The 25,729-nt window shown below is 46.2% G+C and overlaps 2 protein-coding genes across 5 annotated transcripts in view; one reads left to right on the forward strand and one right to left on the reverse strand.

The window, feature by feature from the left end:
• Positions 1–25,729, forward strand: part of LOC119436293 (CKLF-like MARVEL transmembrane domain-containing protein 8) — a 111,369-nt gene that overhangs the window by 47,518 nt on the left and 38,122 nt on the right. The window contains exon 1 of one of the 4 annotated variants that reach the window (XM_049656777.1): positions 11,989–12,149. The exons of 2 other annotated variants lie outside the window; for them this stretch is intronic. The gene's annotated coding sequence lies outside the window, so the exon portion shown is untranslated. Of the gene's footprint in view, positions 1–11,988; positions 12,150–25,729 lie in introns of those variants that run through there. One more of the 4 variants, XM_049656780.1, reaches the window with a different exon arrangement.
• LOC119436292 (kelch-like protein 17) lies at positions 1,933–11,115 on the reverse strand. Its single transcript, XM_037703099.2, has 2 exons — positions 10,792–11,115; positions 1,933–4,133 (listed from the first exon to the last, which is right to left on the reverse strand). The coding sequence occupies exon 2, from the start codon at positions 4,024–4,026 to the stop codon at positions 2,212–2,214; it is 1,815 nt and encodes a 604-aa protein (XP_037559027.1). The 5' UTR covers positions 4,027–4,133; positions 10,792–11,115; the 3' UTR covers positions 1,933–2,211.

Genomic DNA, 25,729 nt, shown 5'->3' on the forward strand with positions numbered 1-25,729 from the left:
CATGTACAACAAAATTTTTATATTTCGCTGAAATTAGAGACTGGCACTTATTTTGATACCTATCGTGTAAGCCTGTTACAAATTTATGGTGCTGATATGAACTTTATGAACACCCCTCATATGTGCAATGCTCTACAGACCATAGGAGCTCAGTAACCTTTTTTACTTGAATACTGAAAGTGAATACTTGATCTTGACAGTGTTAACAGACAATATTGCCGAGATACGAGGAGCGCCACCTGAGAAATGCACATCACTCGGACACCAAAATGAAGATGGCAGCTGCTTAGTTCCATTGGAAAAGCACAAGATGTAGCATGCATGGGTCAAAAAGTTTTCATTCCTCCCTAAGACATTTCTCTATGAATTTTTTCTATATGATCCACCTGCAGTAAGTATATTATTATTCTTAATAGCATAAACTGCCTTACAGTGATTTTTGTGCTTAACATTGCACAATTATTGCTTCATGCAATAAAGGCCTGGGACCTTGAATTCAGCTAAATGATTGCAGGTTATGCAAGTCATTCATTTCCAGTTAAATTGTCAGCAAAATGCACTGAAATAATAGCCTGTAAGCTGTTCCATTAATTTCTTTCATCAGCATTACAACAACTAATATTTATTTTTACTATGACAGCAGTTATAAGCTAGGATGTGTGTTCATGCTGTCCATCCCATGCAATCACAAGCCTCACAAGCTGTGCATCCATTCCGAAGCTCCATGACAACTGAACTGCACCAACCCAACTATTTGGTTGTTTAAAACGCAAAGATAAGCTAAAAGACATCAGCAAGGAGCCATCTCCTTTCAAACTGGCTCGTGTTATAGAAAGCTGCTAAAACTTTTACAGGAACAAATATAGACAAAAAGCAGGAAGATGGCTCAATCATGCACGTAAGTTCTGCAAGATAGCATGCAGTAAAAAGCCAATGAAGAGAAGGTGTAGGTTGAACAATATTTGCGAAAGACTGGAAGAAATTGCACAGAACTGCATGCCCTGCAAAACTGCAAAATATTTCGGGACATTGAAAATGATCTGCACAACATTGCATAGCATTGGGGGGTGACATTATTCATCATTTAAATCCTTTTCTTGAACTGCAAAAAGAACTAACTTGCAATACAAAAGTGCATCTACTGAATAATGAATGGAAGCCAATTCACTTTACAAATCAGGCATTACGAAGCTGCCCAGACCCTCTTTCACCAAACCTGTGCACAGACATACGAGCACATACACATGTATGCATGTAAACACACACACACACACAAACAAATCTTAGCCATGAAATATATGTTATATGCATAGCTTATCAAAATAATTTGAGCACACTGCTGGAAAAGCTTTGGAAATAAAAAGGCAAATGATTCTACTGCTTACTGCTATACACCCTAAATTGAAAAGTTAAAACACAGTTGTGGTTTAAAAGTTTCTCATCACATGTTTGTACCATGTTCTTAATTTACATGGTAAGTAAAAATTGAGTTTTTCAATATGTGGTCAGGTAACTTTGCTAATATGTAACAACTCCAAACAAAACCAGTGTCCACAAAAACTGCCAAGTAAAAAAATTACATGCCATTGCTTGTGCAGTGGTAAGCTATCTGGTTCCCCTGCCCGGCAGCTTAAGATTTTAGCTGCAATGGGTATGGCAGCAAATTGAAACACGATTTTACATCTTTTGCAAAGACAAAACGGCACATCTCTTGCTCATCACAAGTGCAGCTACCATAAACGCATTCAGATGCAGCCAAGTCTACACTTTCCTAGTGTGAACAAGAGCACATTTTATATCTTATGCATGCTAAAGTCAGCAAATGCATTCCAATGGCTGAACGTTCAAAATGGTGGTATCCAGCAAATTGCAACAGCAATAGCGCACATGCTACGATAGTGACTCGGCATAAAAGGCACGGCAGCTCACAGAAAAAAGCAAATGCAGCATTTCACCGATATAAAAGTGTGAAAACTTGCTACATGACATGCATGAGCATCTGCTACACTTCAAATTACAACCTTCTCTCTTGCAACTGTCTTTGGCAAGTCCATGAAAAATCTGTAGCAAGCCGACATTAAGCATGCTACTTCAGGGGAGAAAAAGAAAACTAAATGCATGCAAAATTAAACAATATGGGCAGTAATCATTACACACTGGCTTTCTTCTCGGTGGCACAAACTGGGCCAATACGCCCAGCACTGCCAAAACTCACATTAAGGTCTTGTCCGAGATAACATCAAGGTCATCCCTACAGCGGGGGACAAACAGGGTGCAGCACACATGCTCCCATATGTCCTGTGGGTAAGGTTGCGCTTCCTCCCAACCAAGACTGCCATCCAAGTCAAACCTCTCAACAACTCCACTTGCTCGGTCAAATGTAGTGTCACTGTGGAAACCGCCGACTGTGTAGAGCCATGAGCCAAGCACTGCAACACCAGCATGGTATCGTGGGGTTGGCACTGTTGTCACAGGAGTCCATGCATTAGCAGCTATGTCATATGCTTCAACTGACTCGGCAAGGACGCGCGTGCCTGTTGCATCTTCATACCATCCACCACAGACCACAAGGCGGTCCCCGTAGACCACCATGGAGTGGTCAGCTCGGGGTATAGACATAGGCACCATTGTCTCCCAGCTATCGGTGCGTGTATCATAGCGAAGAAGGGAGCTGAGCACTGAATCTGCATTGAGGCCACCAGAAACGAACAAGTATGGGCCCCAGGCTGCTCCAGCATGCTGAGTTCGGGCACCTGGAAGTGGGGCCACAGGCATCCACACATCAGTGTGCGGGTCGTAACGCTCACAATGAGCCTCTCCATCCTCAGCAGTGTCGACATCGCCAAGCACCTCACCAGCACCCCCAACCGCATAGAGATCGTCTCGTGCCACGCAAAGTGCAAATCGGCAACGCTCCCAGCGCATGGGTGCCATGGTCGACCACTCCCCGGTAAGTGCATTGTAACGGAAACCAAACGGGTGCACATTTTCCTGGTGCAGACTCTGGTTGAAGCAGCCACCTACCACATAAAGCTCGTTCCCAAGAACAGCTGTGCCAAAATTGCACTGCTCTACATGAGGAATAGAGGTGAGATATTTCCAACGGCCTGCACTAGGCAAGTAGTACGTGATTTCGTTAGTCACTCCTGACAAACCAAATCCTCCTACCTTGAGCAATACAAGCTCCATGCCTCGAGTATTCACGAGGCTAGGGGGTGGTTGGCCGCCAATGCCAGACAGGTGGGGAGGAATTCTTCGCGAAAAAAGGCACTGCAGGACTGGAGAGTCCCATAACTCAGCAAGTCTGGATGCCGGAATTTCCGAAAAGCAAACATAAGAGACCAACTTGCGTGCCTGTGAGAGCCGATCCCCTACGTCACAGGCAACCCAGTTGAGGACAAATGAAAGTACATCGCCTTCCGGACAATTCACAGGGAAATCGCAGGCAAGCAGATGCTCCATTTGTGTTGTTGAGAGCCGCTGAAATTCTGGTGTTTTTGCAAATTGGTGCAAGTTTGCACAAATAAAACGATACACTCGCTTCCGAAGTCTTCGTAATGAGTATGTTTCTGCAAGTGTAGCAACATCAATGCAGTTTTCAAGGTCAAGCTGATCTTGCAGATATGAAGAGCAGGCTTCAACGACAGGGGTCAATCCAATATGATTTGCTGTAGCCAACACATCTTGAATGTTAGCTAAGCTTAGCACCAGCCTTGATGTATATGCATACTCCAGTAGGCATCGCAGACCCTGGGCACTGACTCCATTAAGACAGATCTCAGGCTGACGGCTTTCAAGCATAGCATCTGTGAACATAGCACGAAAATAGTCACTGCAGGCAGCAAGTACAGCACGGTGTGCCTTAAACTCTCGTCCACCAGCGATTAGAGTCACATCAAGAAGCTGTCCGCGGGCTCGCAAGAGGTTGAGGCCATTAAGAAGTGCATTGGCATGTGGTGGAGACTCAAAATGAACCATTCGGAACCCTGGTACAGTTCCATCACTGTGCCTTGAGACTTCCTTCATCCTCTGCTCTTGGACTGAATATGTCTTTCAGCTTGCAACTGTGCTCAGCCTGAAACGTTGCTGCTTTGGCAGAATCATCACTGCAAGGAGATCACCGGCACTGCTACCTGGGCATGAAAGAATGACACCGCTTTAGGGAGCATGGCTAAGAAAATCACTAGACTACAAAAGCTAGTGTACACACTATAGCATATGTGCGGAGAAAGTAGCCCTTATCACAATGACACAGCAAGCCATTACCGGTGACACCAAACCAAAAGCAAACTTTCAAACAGTCATTTTTTACTTGAGCAACTTCAATAAAATACAGTCAAAACACAAACATGATAGATACGCCTTAGCACTGTCTCAACTTAAGCTCACACATAAATAGAAAAAAATAACTTCCATTGTTCAGATCTGTGTCTGGTCTTCGTCCTGTCTGAAGCACTGTTCGATTCCCTGCTAAGAATGCACCAACCAGCCCAGTTCAGCACACTACTCAATCACCATAGCCTGTTAAAGATGACCACCCCCATGCGTACTTTTGTTTGTGCTCATTTCTGAGACTGTCATCCACCCATTTGTCAGAGCAGAGCACTAGTGGAAGCTTAAACACCCATTGTTTAGCTGCCGTGCATGCACTGCATGCCAATGTCTGTACCTATGGTTTCATCAGTCTTTCTCAAGTTTCAACAGTGTTGCACTCTCCTCTCCTTATTTGTCATTTAGGATAATACTGCAAGTTCAGTGAAAGACAATGCAGCAGCTTATTTTTCACATATTTTACTGTGAAAAAGGGGCAGCACAAAAGACAAAACACAGAGGGGGGGGGGGGGGGGGGGAGAAATCGCCTGTCCTATTGTCATTCTCTCCTTCGTGTTTTGTCTGTCCCACTGCCTTTTTTTATGATGCAAGTGTACCAACTCTCCAAGTGATACATCCTTCTACAAGCATTTCTAGACGTTCATTACGTTCATAGCAACAAAATGAGTAACTTGTCAGTCTCAAGCAGATAATGCACTTTTAACGTTTCCCTACCCTGGCTTCTCAATGCATTTGCTTCAGCTAGAAATTAATGGCATGGTCAACGTAGCGGGATTAAGGTATAGCGGCTTAATTAGAGCAGATGCCACCTACAAGGCATCTTCTAACTTAGTTGGCATATTTCAAGATCAATATAAGAGATTTCAAGTAACTACAACCTTTTTAATCAAATTTGGGACATGTTTGGATATTCTTGATATAAGCACGAAGAAGACACGGACGGTGGTGGAAGAAGACAGGACGAGCGCTAACTCACAACTAAATCTTTATTGGAAATAACAAACATATTTATAAGTGATTGCAAAAACCGTAGCAAAGAAAACATCACATGGTCAAAAGGATAGCAGTTACCAGAAAAATCTAATCAGGAAATGGTGAGGCCGCTAAAATTTAAACAAAAAAAAGAAAGAAAAAACTCTACTTTGCACTGACGCACGTGCTGAGCAAATATTGATATTCACCTTCTGACAATGATAATGATGCCTAGCTAACACAGGTTTCTCCTTATCTTTTAATGTGAAATGCCTCAATAATTTCGCGTGTAGTTTGGCATTTGTGTCTAGAAAGGACTTTTGTGTCCTCCAGTGGCGCACCGACGGGGGGGGGGGGGGGGGGGATTCGGGGGTTGTAACCCCCCCCCCTGAGGCCGACTTAACCCCCCCTTTTGTTTAACCACTTTTCTTTCCTTACGCATTTGAGTACTGCAACTAAGATGTAAGACACGCAATCGTCTGCACACTCGCAAAAAGCGCATTTTTTGACAATTTCCCGTGAAGAAATCGAAATTAGTGCTGTTTAGATGGTATTGGCAAACTGTCAACCCCCCCCTGGCAAAGATCCTGGGTGCAGTACTGGTGTCCTCAAACAATATAGCTTATATCAAGAATATGTTACCGTACCAACTCGCCCAACTATCCATTCTTATGCATGTTCGGATATCATGCACATCTGTGAAGCGGTCAAAGTGCTCATCATTGTGTTTAATATCTCACCCGTTTTTATTTTTAAAATTTACATTTTATTCTCTTTTATCCATGAAAAATAGTACATTACGAAGACTTTTTTCTTACGCCGTGCCTTGTCTCTGAAATGAGGGAATGAAGTCCCATTGCTATTCATACACAAGAAATGTGTCACTAGGTGACCGCCTTCGAAAATATTTTGTCCACTCTCACCACTGCCCCCAACAACAAGTCTTACAAGCTGCTCTAGAATATGAACTGCTTTGAAAATGCCAGCCTAGATTTTTAGGTCAGCGAATGATTGCTGCACTTTTAATGGAGATGAGAGAAAAAAAGCCCGAGTGATGGAGGCCTTGCCCTTGATACTGTGCCATTTCTTTTTGTCAAGGCAGGTGGACACACACACATGTGTATAGCCAGCCAAATCTTTAGCTAGCTTATGTAAATGCATTTTTTTTCTGCTGTCCAGTGCGTTACGATGGAACGAAATTACAAAACGGTAGAGGTTAACTAATGCTCACAAAGACAGCACAGTCATTTCTAAGTTTGTTCCTAATTTAAGGTGCTGGCGCACTGAAAGTTGCCGCCCGCGCACGCTAGTTAAAGATTTGGACGGCTGTACACACCGACCCAAGTGTACTGCCAATGAAGCGATTGCTCTTCAACATGATAGAAACAAGTATGCTTTAATCCCTTAAATAAGAATTATATCTTTAATTGGATGCAGAAAGTAGTAAGAGTAAAACACAGATCGACTCCCAGTGGTGAAACATTGTAACCAAAGAAGTTGCAATCCCATGTGATGTCAGATAAAAGCAGATCCCTTATCCACTGCCAACTGCACCGTTTTTTATCAAACGTAACTTCTATGCTACCATTGGAACATTCAGCACTAATTGATTTTCGTGTATTCAACTACAGGCAGTTCTAGCTGAAAAGTGGTGTTGCATTTACCATTTGTCATCACACTGCCTACTTACTGCATACAGCCACAAGCCCATTAATGTGTACTTGTAACTTCAGCTCTCATGTTTCATATTTGCTTCTCCTTTTCCCCTTCCGGGGCCCTTGAGGAGTGTCATGTACCATTTATATTCTCTTGCGGCTGGGACACAACTGAACGTACAAAAATGTCTGCATATTGAATAATAAGTTTTGCAGAAGCATGTCACAATTTAGAGGCATTCTTTCATTCTATCAACTGCATAGTTCTTGAAATTCACTTTTCTTCTGCCAAAGCTGCAATGTTTTTTCGAGTTCAACTTCTGCCACAAGTTATTGCTATCACTTTCAATCATTAGTTGACGTCTGGACACTTATAATCAAGCTAAGCTCACAGATACAAATATTGTTAAAAATGTTTCATATTTCCAGAAGAAACCAGCGTGGGCATGTACACTTTCAATGATAAGCACACTGAAGAAGTCACTGCAGGCATGCAGGCTGTTGCTGAAGCCCAAAGGAGTTCAATGTACGCTCACTGTACCTGCAGAACCAGAATCACAGATGCTTGCTCACACATTCGGATACGTATGCATGTTATAGAAACCCATGCTCAAATGCTGACATCCTTGTGCTTGTTTCTTGAGCTGTTAGAACAACCATGAACCTAACACTGCAAATGCACCCTGACACCCGAGCACATACTCCGCAATCGATTGACATATTTAGGCTTGCTCGCACCTACACCACCAAGCTTACACATGCTCGCACAGCACGTCCAGCCAAAATATTTAACACCACTTTTCTGGCAGCCTAAACACCACCTCTGATAAAATAAGACCTTTGCATAGAAACACTGAACAGAGCATTTTGACGTCTGCTGTGCTGGGATCAAATATGATGACCAGCGCAGATTTCAGTTGAAGCAGTGCAGCGTCGTGGCAGAGTTTCAGTGCATAGGCCCTACCCGACTACAATTACATTTGCTTGTTGAGGTATTAATTCCGGTTTCTTAACACGAATAACAGCACTTATTTATTGAACTTTATTTAACCTAGCCAGCACAGTGTATGACACTATATATGGAATTCAAAGGTACATTTGTCACCTCACACCATACTGCATCTCGTGTTTTTGGTTTCGTGTGTTTTGTTTCGGGCTTATCCTATCTACTGTTTATCTGATGTAGCACATAGCAAGAAAATTTGTCATACTTTTCAATCTACATATAAGACACCTGTTGTACCTAAGCTCACATTCTTCAATACCTAACATTTGTAAAACCTTAAGAAAAATAAGGTTTTTATAGAATGCCTGGGCAAGTGTACTTGCAAATGTTCAATGTTCACTCACAACCAGATAATCTGCTTATGTGTTGCTGGCATATGTTGCTAGCGTGTGTATTAGTGTATGAAAATATGGATGTGGTACTGCATGTACAGAGCTGTCTACTGTTGAAGGGAACACCGGAGTGCGTGGCGTCTGCACGGCGCCACTGCCGGCCGGCAGCTGCAACGAGTTTCGCGCAGGCTTAGTGAACGCTGTGGCCGGTGCTCTTTTGTCGTCTGCTGCCGCGCTCCGGATCTGTCGCAAAGCAAGCAGCTCGCGTAGTTCACATTTGAAAGCAGCCGCTTCTCTTCCACCTGGAAGGAAAGTGACTGGATTGATCTATAATCAGATAAATGTCGCCCTACAGATCAGCAGGAATGACACCGCCGTCGTCGTTTCTTGGCCTTCTTGTTTTATAAAGAATTGCCCGCTTTAGAAAAAAGGTTTACTGTGCATGACGATTACTATGACCAGCGATGGCTCGAGTGATAGCTCTTTAAAAATTAAAACGCTGTTTAACGGCGATCGTGGATTCTTTGTTCAGGCTACCCACTGCGGTGACTGAAATATGCATTAGTGCACATGAGATGGGCACTACATGGAGAAACATTCTCTAACATAGCTGTGCCACCAAGAGGCATTCGTAAAAAAAATTATCATGTTTGTCTTAACTATAAACAGCTATAATATATGCGAGGTAATATCTTGCTTCATCTAACTTACTAAACACTTATCTCTCGCGACTACAATACCCTCCTCCTCACCCCAAGCTCACCAGGCCTAAGCCAATCTGTTACATGCGATATATCCGGAGATTTACACAGATGACGCGTGCCCTGCTTGTGCGGATAGATCAACACTTTCACACATGCTCCAGGGATGTGTGTCTTTATAGCAAGCCCTGATAGGTCATCAGCTCAGCTAGGTGGGAGGCAGCCCTCTGCAACCCACTCCTGGCTGAGCAACGTTGGGCTGTCCAGAAGGCCCACGAAGCGGCTAGCAGGCTAGGCCTGTCGGTCCCGACGTAGAAGAGGCCCACAACATGCTAATGAGCGTTCTACAGGACTGAAAAAATTAGTTATTCAATCAATCAACCTAATTTTCTTTCAGCTTTGCAACGGTTGAGTTTCAGTGCACCATGCTGCCTCCGGCAAACTATGGCTTGCTTCGCGACGATCGGAGGTGCAGCAGCAGACGGTAGCAGACGACGAAAACCCGCCCACAGCGCTCATTGTTGCTGCGCGATACTCGTTGCAGCCGCCAGCCGACGGTAGCACCAAGCAGATGCCACGCACTCCAGTGTTCCCTTTAACAGTGGACCACTCTGTACAGCCTTTGTCAAATGTATAGTTCCGTGTCTAAACCGCATGTCTTTCAGCTGTGTGGTGCAGTTCTTGTGGCGCTCCTGACACTTCAGAACTCTGGATAGTGAATACAAGAGTTCTTTTCATTCTACCAGGCGTTGGAACTTACGGCAGACAACAGGAACTCTCTTAAACAGCATGTAGTCCACCCTGCTGTCACATGCAACGTAGCCCATATACTTTTGATGAATACTGTACCCGCAGATATAATTACTGAAGCGAAAGCTGCGCTAATTAAAGGCATATTTTCTCGGGAAAGAATGAAAAAGACTTGCCATAGAGACAGCTGATCGAAAATTGACCGGTACTGTACCAAAACAAGCGATTCAGGGCACATGGTCAGAATCAGTGCATTTGACCAAGGCAATGCTTTGGACTAGTTGGCCTGTCATGCTGGCAAACTGTAGCTACTGGGCGACATACACACATGCACGTGCACACACACGGACAGTGTCTCCTCGCCTTCGTCCTTGCAGCGCTGCTCAATTTCACATGAATTAAGTGCAAGAGCTTGCACATACCGTAGAATACGTCAGATTTGTGCCTACTGCAAAGTTTAGCCATCAACAAGTTAACAGAAAAATGGCGATGCCAAAACAGTGCTAACCTGAAGTGGACCCTAGAGAGAGCAAAAAAACAAAACAAAAACAGAAGACAGAAGAAAAACAACACTCTTGCAGTTCATTTTTCTCGATTTCAATCACCAACCGACTGATGTGTCATACTGCAGTATATAGAATGTGAAAGCCCAACCGATTCTATCAGACTCCTTCGTCGGAAACATATAAATTAAAAATCGCCAAGGACGAGCCCGGAAGACTTGAGTCTCTAAGGAATGTGCACGTGCAAGTAATCGGCAAAAGCTTAAATATGAAGGGCACCACAACAACGATTAGTTATGAAACACTCGCGCACAGAACACCATTTTTAAATGAGAGGCTGGCTGTCCACGTTAAACACGTCCGAATTATGCGCTAACGAAGAAATAATAAGAAATATGCTTTCACTTGCTCGATGGAAGTTACCTTGCGTCTTCACTACTGCCGTCGAACAAGTTATTACGCGAAAGGTTTACGCTTTGAAGCTGACTGGACGTCGATACTAGAAGTTTATAGACAATTGTAAGCGTATTAGTAACTTACCTACAACACGCCCTGTGAGGGCGATTCCATGCCCAAAACTGCATGGCAAGGGGATGGCGAACTAAACAGAGCACGGAGGACCGAAATCTCGGTCAGCTGTATTGTCGCTTGCACGTTAGGACTAACGTGGGAAAAACACCTCTGATCGTCAAGCCGACAGACTACATGTGCTGACAAATGCCCATCCCAGAGACATTTATGTCAAGGACCCTAAGTGGTTGATTACTGAGATTCTTAATAAAATGTTAGCGAGCAGACGAGCGCCTGTATTAAAAGCTCAGGATTAGCTAACGACCTCAAAAGTGAAAGGAATAAAAAATTAAACTGTTGGCTTTGACTGCACTTTTGTTGGCTCATATGCAATGCTGGCTAAAATCCGGACCAGAGAGATGTGGAATAAGTGGTGTACATACCCGAGGTCTATGACGCTTTTCCAGCTCTTAAAATCACTTTTGCCGCATGCAACGTGCAAAAGCATAACCTTTAAGGTCCGCACTTAATATTCAGAGGACGTCACTTTGTAAGGCTTGAATTTGGACACCACCGTCCGGCGCATTCAACCTAAAAAAGCATAGCCTTTGAGATGTGTATCTTACATCTAGAGGGCGTCACCCTATATTTGAACACGAACTCTTTCATGATGATATAAAAGGTAAAATATAATGGAAAATAAACGCTGAGCAGTAAGAGGTACAGTGAAGTCAAGGCGTTAAGAGTACGATGCTTCCTTTATATAGGTGGGCGTTCTCATCCAAGGCGTTATCTCACACTAAGCGGGCTCATTTTACAAAAAAAATTATCCGAAGTTTCTTCCTTGGGGCCCGTGATTGGCAGCTTTAATGATGATGCCCTTAATGACCCAATCACATCAGTAAACACAATTTGCGTGCGCGCAAAGGCAAAAGTTGTGGCTTTTGCGAACGCGCAGGGCATGGAGTCTATTAAACTATATACGGTTTGGTGACACGTAGTTACGGTGGCTAGAAGGGGGACGTAGTTGTGGGCAGTACAGTGTTAAGTACAGTATCGGGCAATAGTGCCCGATACGATAACGAAAGCGGTCGGCCGCAAGCTGAAAATGCACAAACATTGAAAAATATTATTAGTCATGACGCACCGTGACTAAACCAAAACCAAAACTCAGTAAAGATGGCGCTACCAACGCGTTGAATTACGTATATATGTGTTTATTTTTTCTGAATGTCTTTCCTCCTGAACAAGCAAGCGTGGAAGCAAGCCTAAGTTGCGGGTAGGCTGAAGTGAAATTGTTTCCAGAAGTCGTTGTGATTCAAGGAAAGTGTTCAACCGTCGCCTCTATATTCAGTTGATAAAACAGCCAAGGAGTCTCCGTCATATTCGTGAGTGCGCGCCTCTCCTAATGCTTCACATTCCGTGCGGAGTGCATATGTGCTATGCAGGTCGCTCAGCATAGCGGTCCGCAGAACAATCCGTAAAAGGCTACACGGCTAGTTGATCGTGCAGTCTCGATCCGTAACCTAACGTTTACTTGGGGGAAAAGATGCATATTTTGCCAGGCGTTTCAGCACTTAGCCGATCTGCCCGCGTGAGCAAACATAATAGAAGTGCCAATGTTATCCGCGCCACTAACGGGAGTTTTTATACGGGTGGGAGCGGCGCTGATCCCAGGCTGGGGAAAGCTCAGCGGCGCTCGGTGAAGACACGCCTACAAACAGGAAATGCTCTCGCGCGCGCAGAACGTCTTGATGGCTGATTTACTGATCTCCCAGATACAGTACTGTTATCTGTCATTGTTTGTAACGCAGAGAGTGTTTGTTCTGGCACAAAATCGTACGAAATCAAAATTTCCACGCGCTGCTGAGTGGTGTCTAGTAGCTTCTGATTCTGGCTCCGTTTTGTCGATCGCCTTTCGTTAGTAAGGCATCTGTTGCCGCTTACACTAGCTCAGCACTGCTGTTTCGCGAAATTGTACGTAGTGTTGGCTTCAATCTGTGTTTTCCTAGCTATTAAAATTAATGTGGGCCGCGCATGTCGCAGTTTAGCTGTACTGAATGAAATAATAATAATAAAAAAAAAAAGGTGGAGAGAAAGGAAGGGAGCGAATGAAAACAAGAAACTGTTTAGTTGTGTTATGTCAGTGCTCAAATTTCGGTGGTGTCAACGTACCGTAGCAAGCGTGTGTAATTAAAAAAAAAAAAAAAGGTGAGGGGGGGGGGGGGGGGGGGAACGCGGCACTCGTGATCAGCGCATTCATAAAAAATGTGTGATACGTTCGGCTGGTGGCCTCGCAAAGAGAAAGTATTTTGCTTTAGTGATGGCATATTTCGAATCGGTACTTCCCTGGTTCGGCTGGTATAAAAAGAGATCTCTGGACCCGGCGCTCAGGAAAGCGAGTTAATTCAGCTGGTTGCACTAGCCTCGATAACTACCTTGCCGTAAACAAATAAAAAATAAATAATGAATACAGTTGAACACCACATGAGGTACTAATAAGCACCACCCTAAACAATGTTAGTTGGGCTGACGACGACAGTCTCGGTGAGGTTTTCCCTGGAACAACGCAGTGCTTTCAATATTTTGTTTCTTTTGTTATCGTTGTCCCGACGACATATGATGATAGCTTTTTGGCGAGGCGTGTGAAGGGACACCATTGCGAGTCGAAATAACCCGTAACGCTTTAAAGTTGAAATAAGAAACACAAAGGTCCTTCAAAGGACCCACAAAGCCGAGACGATTCTATTGATTCTATAATGCCATTCCTTTTCGTGCTTTGTCTGCGGTCCAACTGGCGCCCCGCCCACGTTGCCACCGGGATCGGCCGACTGTGAACGGTGGATAAGAAATAGAATCGAGCTGAAGTACTCCTTGCATGTGATACACTGATACCTGTGTGGCCACAGCGAGAGCGACGTCTCCCCGGTGTGGCCAGTATTAGGGCAGCAAATACGCGCCGAAAGTGGCGTGACGCATGCTCTAATAATTCAATTTGATTTGTTTTGTTGTACAGGGCAGCGTAAAGTATTCCTGAAGGCCTTGCAGTAGGGTTTTTTTTTTTTTTTTTTTTTTTAATCCTTCCACACATGAAAATTCGGTAGTTTGCTCGTTTCGTGCGACAACCGGTAACTCTGCCTTCGCGCTATTGGCTTACAGCACTTCCGGGCGACCGAGCGACGAATTATAGATTTCCAAAACAGTGCGATGTGGTCGCTCGACGGCCTAGCTGTTTCGCCGCTCGAAGCCATCGCTCGTCGCTCACCATACAAACGAGAGAAGTACCAATGTCAGTTATGCTATTAATTTTAAAATGAAACTTCGAAATGTGATCTCTCTGAGAGGATTAAAGGATAATAATAAACACAAAAGAATTTGTGATATGCTGTGTATAGTCGTCGGACAAATTAACGGCTGTGAGGTATGCTTTTAATTGCTACCCGCCGTGGTTGCTTAGTGGCTATGATGTTGGGCTGCTAAGCACGAGATCGCTGGATCGAATCCCGACTACGGCGGCCGCATTTCTATGGGGGCGAAATGCGAAAACACCCGTGTACTTAGATTTAGGTGCACGTTAAAGAACCCCAGGTAGCCCAAGTTATTTTGGTGTCCCCCACTACGGCGTGCCTCATAATCAGATCGTGGTTCTGGCACGTATAACTCCATAATTATTATTTATTTTTTTGATGTGCTTTTGCTGCAAGGCTGGTATGGCGGAATCTGTGAACCGAATGCTTGGGATGACGTCAGCTATCTCGAGTGGTCCAGTGAAGACCCGATTAAGAATGTTTCGAAAAGATTGATAGCTTTATGATAGCGAGACAGCGTTGTATGGAGTTGCCTGTCTTTCAAGTCGGCATGCATGATTGTTGGTAGCTGTAAAAGACTGCTGAAAAATTTTCGTGATAACTCCGGTGCATTAGAACCTTTAGGATTTGCTCATGTCAAGTATAGTTAAATGGGCTGAATACGAAAGACGTAGCGCTTTTGAATGTGCAGGTGGGATGGGGAGGCATTGCTGGGATGTCAAGAACTTAGGGCACGGACTTGAAGGTTCTTAGCCGTTACTGTTAGGCCTATCGCTATTTCCCTTTTTCTTTATTGAAGCTGGGCTGTGGTGGTGGCTATAGAGAGGATTCAATGAGAGTTTTGTTCCAAGCTAATGGCGGCCGAACCATTTCCCCGGTCACCTTTGAGTTGGCAAGCGTGCGTTGAATGTCGGCAACCGCAAAATGCGATGATCTTGGAGCATCGGGAGATCATTCATTAGCTCGTCATTCCCTGCCCTGTTTCTTAGCGTGTTTGTTCATTCTTCGTAGCTTGCGCGCACATGTTTGCTCTCTTTTTTGCGAGAGCCGGCAGCATGTTTACGCCGAGCGGCGAAATGAGCAGAGCCTTGCTGCCAGCAGACGGCGTGGGATCGATGTCGGCCTCGTGTCTGGGGCGTTTGCGCCATTGCCAACGCCGGATCGTCGTGCGTCGTCACACCTGTTGGAAGCGCCTGTTGAGAAGACAGCGGCAGGGTCTGGCCGGCATCGTCAATTGGATTGGAGGAGCGCCTGTGCAAGCGCTATAGCAAGGAATCCAGCTGGTCGTGAAAAGTCAATACATATTAACAGGACGAGTTGAGGCGAAGATATATAGGAAGCAGAAAACTTGGAAGCGGGGGTGTTGGCGGTGAAGCGGGTGGAACGTTAGGTTCTCGACGCATGATTTATGAATAGTCGAGCTTCCCGTTTAAGTGCAGCGAGCCGTCCATGTGACATTTTGTGGCACTTTCTTGAAAGGGCAACTCGTGCGGCACGTCGCTCATCGCTTGTGCTCCTTTCGACGTGCATAAACAAAACGCGCATAAAGGAAATTCAGGACCGGTATGACGTAATGATTCGTTTAATTGGCTCAGTCAGTCCCCTATCCTTTCCTATATCATTCGCAGCTCACGACCCGCCGGCTCTAGTGGTCACGTGTAGACAAGTTTCACATTCCTGCGAAACTTGTAATTCTAGCTGAAATATTCGGCTAAGGACATCTCGAAAACTCGGTCTGTTCTGCGCCAAATTCCAAGCAGCAACTAGCGTTGCGGATACAGTTGCCGTGTTTCACTTATCCCTCCGCGCGCTGAAGCTTGCGTTGAGCTTGAAGTTTGCGGCGTTGAGTGTGGAGCAGGTTCTGCTTCTCGTTTTTATCTAAATCTGTAGACACAAGTCGAGATCAATTTCTTTCCGTGGGTGATTTCAGATGGAGCACCGGCTGGATGGCGCAGCGCCGATGCGCTCATAACATTGGCCTTCAATTGCAGCTATAGAGCGCTGGCTGCAAAGCTTCGCCGCGCCAGAACATTGTCAGATGGATAATTCTCTTTCGCTGCTCTCGCGTTCCTTTGACTTTGTCACGTCGGTAATTTCTCTGTTGCCGATCTCTACGCCGCGACACTTTCCGCAGCAGCAGCGCGCTACGCGCATCTTTAGCTGCGCACTTGAGTCGCTCGCAGCCGTGTAGTTGTAGCAGCAGCTTCGCGCAGGTGTGAGCTACTCCGCGCCCCAGCTGCGCAGGCCTGGCCGCACCACTCCCCGTTGGCCCGCCCGTGTCCGCCGCGTTGTTGCGCGGACATCGGGCCGGCCGCCGCTCTGCATGGTGGCTGGCCACCCTAGCTTAATCGTGGTGACCTTGAGCCAATGTTGTCTTCAAGAGACTTGTGAGGCGCAGTGGGGACGAAACGCGATGAACAACGACAGGCAAGGACCTAGCCTGTCGTCTTTCCTTCATTTTGTTCCTGTCGTGTTCTGTAGACCTCAGAGATTAATCTCGACCAACTTGCCACGAGACGGAAGTCTTCTTTCACTATCAAACTGATTTGAGCGATTCCACTGGCTTTTACGAACTCACCGGCCTTGAAAACTTTCGCCTGCTTTTTAAGTGTGTGTGAGTAGACAGGGCAGCGAGCCCTGAGGCTCACGCGCCCCTCGCCCTATCCTTCAACGCGACCGGGACAGTTTTGCTGCGAGGCATGTGGAACGCGTCAGCGTCGCGCGAAATCTCATTGTCCTTATTCAGCGGGTGGCATAATTGCAGGGGACACGAGGCCTGTCTCTCCTTGCAAATAAGAAAGCAAGAGAATGCTTGCTCACCTTCCGTTGCTCATAATGGTGCGCGGAGGTCTCTAGCAGAAAGCTACCTGCCGAGGTCGCGGGTTCGATTCCCAACCTCGGTGGCAGCTTTCTGGTTGGGGCGGTTGGAAAAACGCTAGTGCGCGTACCGGGAACTTGAGGTGCGCGTCAGAGAATCACACGTGGTCGTAATTTATCCGGGGCCTAATCGTCCGAGGTCCCTGGGTTGTTTCGGAACGTTAAACCCCCACCAATAAGTCTAGAAGAGAGCTGCCGTAGCGTTTTGTTGGGCACTGCAGTACAGTGTCAAGCATTCCGAGCGTACATGAACGCGCTTTGTCAAATGAACAGTGGCCACGTGGTGGAGTTGACATGAATGGCAAAGCTAAAATGAACAAAAGACGACTGGTCGCCATCGAATAGCGTGCTGTCACTGAATATGGACTATGGGTGGACAGAGCGGGCGGCTGGGTGCGTCTCGTTACTTAATGCCACTGTGCACATTTTGTGCATCTCCACCAGATTGCGGCACACGGAGAGCTTAACAGCTCACGATAGCACTGTTATTGGGGGTTACCGATATATATTTGGACGCAAGCGTTAACATCGTACTCGTTAGTAGGCGTATGTTGAGAGGGGGCACTGCGAAATGGTCTCTAATCGCTGGTGCCGCTCGGATATAACCACCCGCTTTATTGACGGATATTGATGTACCGTATACGGTACCGGGGGCTAACCTGGGGGCTCTTCACTATAGTGAAGAGCCCCCAGGTTAATTTTCACCGTGGTTCATTGGCGTGCATGAAAAGTTCTGTACACGTGTTTCTTTCTTTTTTCTTTTTTGTCATTCCGCAATCATTACAGTGCATTGATACCTTGATATGTCGCCTCTCGGAAGAAAATTTCCCGGTTCGATTATTGTCGACGATGAATTTGGCGTTTTGTGGCGCAAGGGCCAAGTGCCGGTTCATTGAGGAAGTGGATGGAGGAAACAAGTTCGGCCGTTCATATTAACCTCGATAACACCTATACAGAAATGACAGCGTCGTGTGTGAGAGCTTTGTTAAAAAAGGGTTTGTATAAACACTCTCCACTGTGGGCCACTAATTGGCTGGACGTCCCTGACCTTTGAAAACTGCTGACGACGCAGCGGTGTATACGTGGGAAAGGTTCCAAAGTACTCGAGCGTCGGAGACTCATCGGAGCACGGAAACCCACGAGGAGTTCCTGCAGCCGCGCGTTGTGGGGAAGCGTGCGCGCCCGATCGATAGCGTCACCGCGCGCAGGCGAGCTTTTAGCGCTGCCTTTTGTCATAACTCCATGCGTGGGTGGGAAGAGTGCTGGCTGCACGGGAAAACGAGCTCTCCCCCTTCGCGAATGCGCTGCCCCGGCTCGAAGAGATGACTCCTAATGGTTCGCATCGACTTGCAGCGCGCGCTGTCGTAGCGCATACTGGCGCAGCGGGGCACCACTGCGACCGCGCGGACCGTCGCGATCATGCGGTGGGTCCTTCTTAATCGATGAGAGTGCAAGGCTGAATGCTGTGTAAACGTCGTTGTCCCATGTATGAGGGCCTCGCTGACTGCATGCACAAATCAGCCACACGAGCATGTTTACATCTCGTCTTTTTTTTTTTTTTTCTCCGCCATCGCATTAGTGAAGTATGCCGTCTTTAAAGCCCGGTTAATTTTCGAAAACGTTGCTGCCCGAGAACACGAGGCTTGTGCTGACATCTCGTCTTTGTCACCTGCGTCCAGAAAAGCGCGTGAATGTGCGTGCGCGCGAGAGGCGGTGTATGTGCGAATGGGTTATTTATCGCAGCAAACTCGTCCAGGAGCTACACATTTTATATGGGCACGACCTCTGCCCCCTCCCTCCCGCTTCCATTAAAAAAAAAAAAAAAAAAAACCGCACTGCCTGGAAATGTTTATCAAATGGACGCAACAACGTTGAGGGTGGCAGGAAGGTGAATGGAGTCACAGTTCATCCCTCCCTTTGCGCTGTCACTGTGTGCCGGTCAGCTGGCGCATTTCAGTACTCTTCCCTAGGGACCGAGAAACCGCAAGAGGATTCTCGGTTCCTTTGTACACGAACTGTGTCCCTTCTCCGCCTTGGATTTGTGTGCTTGATGGCGTTTAAAACAGTGGAGGTTCTGATTGTTCGGTTGTACATGTTTGGCCCTTGCTTCATTTGGATGTTCCTTTTGATTGCTTTTCCCCTTGATCGTTTGTTCGTTTCACGCTCGAATTTTATATTTTTTGTTCATTTTGTTATTTCTTGCACCTGGTCCAGCTGATCTATGACCGGAGGGACACGTTCTGAAAGAACCAGGAATGACCCATATAGTATACCTGAAGCGTGAAGCGCAGCATGCAAACAATTACTGTAGCTTAGCGCAGGATTACCACTATCGCTTCCTCCCAACGGTGCGTGCGTGGTGTTTACCGCGCATGCGCAGTCGGCAGCAGGCGGCATCGGCAACAGTAGAGCGGTAACGCGCTATGCGAAAATACTCAATTAAATCGTCATTGGCATTTTTTTTTCTTCAAAATCGCATGCCTTATTCTGTTTGCGGTAGGATTTCAGCGCAAGATTGTGTTCTTAAAGGGACCATAAGCACAACTTCACTACGTATAAGGTCAGGTCTTTCGCTACGCTTCCCGCGTTTCTCTAGCGCAGGAATGCCGTTTGGTTTCTCTACTAACAGAGAAGATTTCGATTAAACGGTAAAATTTTCTCTAGAACTCGCGTCACACTGTCGACATTCTGACAAAAAGCGTAATGAATATTCATCCGCGGAACTCCTTCTTTTCTAATGAATTGCGTATAAGAAAAGAAAGTCTAGCGAGGCAGCGTTGAACCACACGAAACCATCGCAGCGGCTTTTGTGACAACGGCGGTGCACCTCCGATTATTCTCGCTTGGTAAGCGGAGCTTAACAAGAGCTGCATCGCTCGGACGTGCGAACGGAGGTGGAAAACAGACTGGCTGGGGCTGTAACCGCACGACCTCGCTCCATGGCTGCAGCGCGACAATAGTCGACATTGCCGCGCGAAGGCGTGGTTTGGTATCCCACCTGCGGCCAGTTGGTTTTTCATCCACTTTCATTTCCATTTATCCTTTTCTTTAAGTCATTTTAGAACCACGAATAAATTTCCCTTATGCTGTCCTTGGTGTCGTTGTTGGCTTATGATATGACTAATGATAAAAATCGGGCCCCTCCGTTTCCTTTCTTCTCGGTCTTTATATATATATATATATATATATATATATATATATATATATATATAATGATCAGTAGCTCTATGGCAGATTTGCCTGGCTGGTGATGACTTCAAAGGCATTGACGCGTACTCACTCTTGTCCAAGAATCGAGCTGTGTTGGAGACCCGCCGCGGTGGCTATCGTTCCGCTGCTGAGCACGAGGCCGCGGGTCCGATACGCGCCGGCCGCATTCCGATGCGAGCGGTATGCAAATACGCTCGTGCACTTAGATTTAGGTGCGCGTTAAAAAATTCCGGGTGGTCGAAATTAACCTCCACTGTACGTAGACTCTTATAGCCCGTGGGTTCGCCTTAAGACGTTAAACCCCAGTATTGACGTTCAAGTGTGTTGGAAGGATTAACGTTAATAATAGTATTAAATGAAAGCAAGAGTAAAGATGGTCGTGATTGAGTAGCGAAACAGGCCTCGTTTAAGTTTGCTTGAATTAACACGGAATAAAAGACGGAATCGAACTAAAAAAAAAAAAAAAATAGTGAGGTCGGTGGGAATCGATGAGTTCTCCATGGCGATGCGTACTCTGTATGTGAGCCAACACGGACGCCGACTGTCTCCTTCTGCATCCTGTTGGTCTTTTGGTATGCTTATAGGGCCCCTCACCAGGTCAGTCCATTTTGAGCTGACAAGCGCAGTGCATACAATGCGCGCTAACGATTGTGCCTGCCAAGTATCCTTCGCGCCGCGGAAAGGGCTTACGTTTCAAACCAAACGCCGTTTGCCCTTCTCCTCGCGGGCGCCGCGCTCCCAGCCGGATTGTCGACGTCAATCGCGCAAATGCGCATGCGTACACGGCAGTATGACGTCGACTTCGAGAATTATTCAAGGCAACATCAGTTATTTGTTTAGTCTGTTGCTTCAATAAACGAAATAATGTTTAGAGAAATAATAAACCACACAGACCGAATGTCTGCGTGTTTTTGTGTTTTACTTCGCACAGCAGCAGGTCCGTTTCGTCTGCTTGTTCCCACGTCGTGCAGTCGCGCGTATACAGAGAACGAAACTGTGTCATTTTCTACCGTGTTCCAGCGCCGCGATTATGCTCTTTCATTCTCTCCCGTCTGCCACATTGCTCGTGATTGTGGCACTGACTTATACCGCTGTTCTCGTGTAGAGCGCGCAAGATCGTCCGCTGCGCGAAACGAGACAAACGCAACAACAGCTCGCGCGCGAGACCGTCACCGGCAATGCGCCACTCAGCAGAAACACGAGAAGGAAAAAAAGAAAAAGAAAACAACGAAGGCGGGACCCGTGACGTATTCGTCACGCGACCCTCGAGCTCCGGAATGGGAGAACACAGGGAAGGAATTTCGCTTGCGGAGGCTAGACGGGGCAAGTGGAGAGAGAGTGTGTTGGCGGTGACGCTCGCCTCCTCAAATCATGGGTTCGCGGCACTTGAAACATTTCTATCTCTGCTATTAATGAACTAATTGAAAAAATTCTTGCGATAGCACACTCCTTAGAGGGGACGTAACAACTTCCAGCGTATAACCAAAATTTGCTTTGTGGCCTGGTGAGGGCAAGCACTCTCTTGGTCAGGACCATCGTTGTCACCAGTCTTTCTCTCATTCAAAGAGTTCGTAGCAAGCTCAAGCTACCCGCCGTGGGTGCTTAGTGGCTTTGGCGTTGCGCAGCTAAGCACGAGATCGCGGGATAAAATCCTTGGGCGTTTCAGCATTTCGCCCTCATCGAAATGTGGCCGCCGCGCCATGTACCGCGCATTGGGCGCATTTCTAAGAACCCCAGGTGGTCGAAATTAATCCGGAGCCCCTTACTATACGCGCGGCGCGCCTTATAATCAGGTCGTGGCTTTGACACGTAAAATTTTACCCAGATTTTAATTGACCTCAGTCTTCCCAAAAGCCGCTTTCAGTGAGCCTGCGAATCTGAAATATTCGCATAGCTAGCTTGCCTATTGAGGATTTCATCGTTCGGCTAGATATATATTTTCAAAGACCGGGGCTTCAAACGTCTTGAATGCGTTAGCCGCCTATGACAACAATTAAAAAAAATAAGTAAACGCAACTTCGTTAATTACGCCCATTACTCCATATAAAGAGGCTTCGTTTATGGACACTCTAATAGTAAACATACCTTCACCGTATTTTAAATTAGTCCAATTGAAATAAATTTGGTGCGGCTACAAATATCCAGAGTGTTTCAGCGAACACTTTTAAAAATTCTTAAAGGTTGCCTGTGGCAGATAGCACAATTCTAGTTCACGAGCTGGTGTTCTACTCGAGGAGGCGGACATTACTTGCACAAGAAATTGCAATGCACAATCGAATAATTAACAAAAATTCACTAATTAAGTTTTAAACTCATTACCTGATGGCCCATATTGCAGTTTACAAATTGTAGCCATAGAGTTCGCAAAACGGATCCACTTGGAACGAATTCTCGGGATGACACCAGTTTCGAGATATTAATTCCCCAACTTTGCGGAGAAATGCATTGGCGTTCCAGCTAGTTTCTTAACAAAACGTCGCTTTATGCATTGAAGCACAAAATTAACTGGAACGCCAATGCATTTCTCCGCAAAGTTGGGGAATTAATATCTCGAAACTGGTGTCATCCGGAGAATTCCAAGTGGATCCGTTTTCCGAACTTTATGGCTACAATTTGTAAACTGCAATATGGGCCATCAGGTAATGACTTAAAAACTGAATTAGTGAATTTTTCTTGATTAGTCGATTATGCATTTCAATTTTTTGCGCAAGAAGTGTCCGCCTCTTCGAGTGGACCAGCTCATTAACTAGAATTGCGCTATCTGCTACAGGCAACCTTAAATAAAATTTGAAATGGTTCGCTGAAACACCCTGTATATAATTGTTGTGAATGCCCAGTTGGCCTATTGTGAGCAACAGTGGTCGAAGAAGTCTCCATGGTTCCTGTGAGCCACTGTCCCGTTTGGACTAGTGGCCTAATGGGAGTGCATCTGTTTTTCATATGCATTTGAATGGTATCTGTGTGGGGCAGCTTGCTCTGCCTGCTTGTCGCCGTTTGTGGGCGGCGGCTAGCTGCGCTATCGTTTGCCTGCTCCTTTGCGGTGGCACTTTCCGCGCTCCTGCGCCTGACGTTGGCCGCACGAGCTGGCCTTGGTTTCCGTTCGGTGCATCTGCCAGCGCCATTCACGGTACTGTTTCTGACACGCTTCCATGGTATGCGTCGAGAACTTTCACTCGCAGACGGGGAGGCATACTCAAGAAGACGCGAGCGCGCGGCCGCCGTTACGTTACGATGTGTGGAGACGGGACGGGAAAGTGGAAGGGGCGGCAACCGGCCCGTTGCTCACCTCTGCCGTACCAAACACTTTCTCTTAACAGAATAGAAGTAAGACTTTTATCTGCGATATGCGACGAGAACATGTATATACACCGTTATCTCAATTATTTGTGGTGCGTTGATAACGATGACCCGTTCGCTTCAGTCATTTCTATTTTTGGATTTAGTCTAACGCTGAACATCTTTCACTGGTGTTCGTTGTCATGGTTCTTTGCTGTACGAGCTTACGTATAGTTTCGAATACTTTATTGTTGCAGACTCACGCTCCGGGCTTATTTATTACAACGAACGCGCGATGCGACTAATATAAGTTAATTACTACTACTCCTACTACTACTACTACTACTAATCACAAAGGAACTGCAGTGTATTCGAGGGCACACAATTGTCTTCGAGGTTTTCTAAAAGCCGGTAGAAAAAGTTATAAAAACTCTTTATAAGTTGCATATTTGCACCATTTTTTAAAAATAGCTGCCGATCACATGCGTCATGTTCAACATTTAATATGAGATATACATTTTATATTTATGCTACAAAACGTATTCGTTATTCTGAAGAATGACTGAATGACTGAAGTTGACCGTAAAAAAAGAATAATTAGTTCCATCTTTCTAGAATGCTAACCCCCCCTCCAGGCGCGGATCCAGGGGGGATGTCCGGATGTCCTGACCCCCCCCCCCCCCCCCCCCCCCCCCCGCTGACAGGGGGATGGCCCTGTCGCAAAAAAAATATGGCCACCAGCATTTTTCAAAAGTATTTTTCGCGAGTACCAGTGGTAGCAGCCATGTAGAAGTAAAGCTAGCTCGCTCACAAGCTTAGTTATATTCCGTAGGGGTGTGGTGTCGCGAAGTTGCCGTAGTTATTGTTTCTCATGAACACCTTGGACCTCCGGCGCCGGCCGTGCCTTACTCGTCCCGTCGGTGGCGTCGAATGAACGAGGGGACGTCCCTTTTGCCAAGCACGCCGATGTCCGCGCGAGCGCCTTCGCGCCTGATCAACTTAGTTCCCCATTGGGGTGTCATCGGTTGCCTCATTTGCTGTCATCGGTTCCGCGACCAACCTGCTTAATGAAAGAGATCTCTCGCTGAAGTGTTCATATATAAATAATAACAACTAACAGCTAAACTAAGAACTACGCATAGACAACTTTTTTTTTTTTTAACTGTAGCACTCATTGTGATCACAGTTACACGTTGACAATATCCAGTACGAGCACAGTACCGTTCGTACGCTACAAGTTTTTCATTGTAACTTCGCAGTTTTATTGTCGTACATTAAGCATAGGAGGCTCAAGCCCACCGGATCCGTTTATCTGAGTGGGCGTTCTCGCGGAGCGGGGCGAAGCCTCGAGCAGGGGCTGCGAAATGGGGGAGCGTGACGTCAGCGGCCAACGCCAGCGCGCGGGCCTAGGATGGCGTCGCGTGGTTAGAGAAATGGAAGCAGATGCGCGCCTTGTGTAAAAGGATGACGTCGCGTGGGAAACAAAACATGAAGACGCTGGCTCACGCTCACGGCTACTACGCCACATCGTTCTTCTTGTAGGTGGCGTCGTGAGTCTTCATACGCGGTGATTCGCATATCGTAAACAACCAGCGTAGTGGTTGCCGCGTTGAAACGAAGGTGTCTCAGCCGAACACAAAGAATCTTCTTAAGGAAATCAAGGTGTCCCAACAGAACTCCAAAGCCGGACCCGTGCTTACGCATTTATAACGAACCTGCGACAGACCATCCCAAATTTTATTTTAAGAAACAATACAGGCTGATATACCGGGTGTTCAAAATTAAGCTTTATGGTTTTCTTAAAATTAGGCACTGGGAAGCACGTGAATACCACCTGCGCAAATAAGTTGTGTGGCCAGGGGGACACAAAGTGAGATAATTATCGCTGTCAGCAACCGAATTAACTAAGATTGAATAATTAACTTTTTATTGACTGCAGTAAGTGTGTATGTTTGTATTCAAAAGTTAGAGGCAGTCGTGTTTCTGCACAGTTTCACTTGGAAGAATTCTTCTAGCATATCTATGCTCCGATATATCCAACTCCAAATTTTAATTGTCGTTCGCATGATTACGCATGCAAGAGAGTGAGGATCAGCGCAAAGCTCCTCCCTGATGTGACGCGGCTGTTGGGTGCAGCGTTTAGTCTGACAACGCGGCGGAGGCATTGGCAAAGATAATAACTGCCCCCCTTCCCCTCACGGCTGGCGAAAAAAAAAATCGAAGAACCCGTAACCGCTGTCGTAACACGCGACCGCGCAGCCTGTAAAGATGGCGGCAGCTGCCATGCCGAGATAATG

The sequence above is a fragment of the Dermacentor silvarum genome, chromosome 1, assembly GCF_013339745.2.
Source record: "Dermacentor silvarum isolate Dsil-2018 chromosome 1, BIME_Dsil_1.4, whole genome shotgun sequence".
NCBI classification, from domain to species: domain Eukaryota; kingdom Metazoa; phylum Arthropoda; class Arachnida; order Ixodida; family Ixodidae; genus Dermacentor; species Dermacentor silvarum.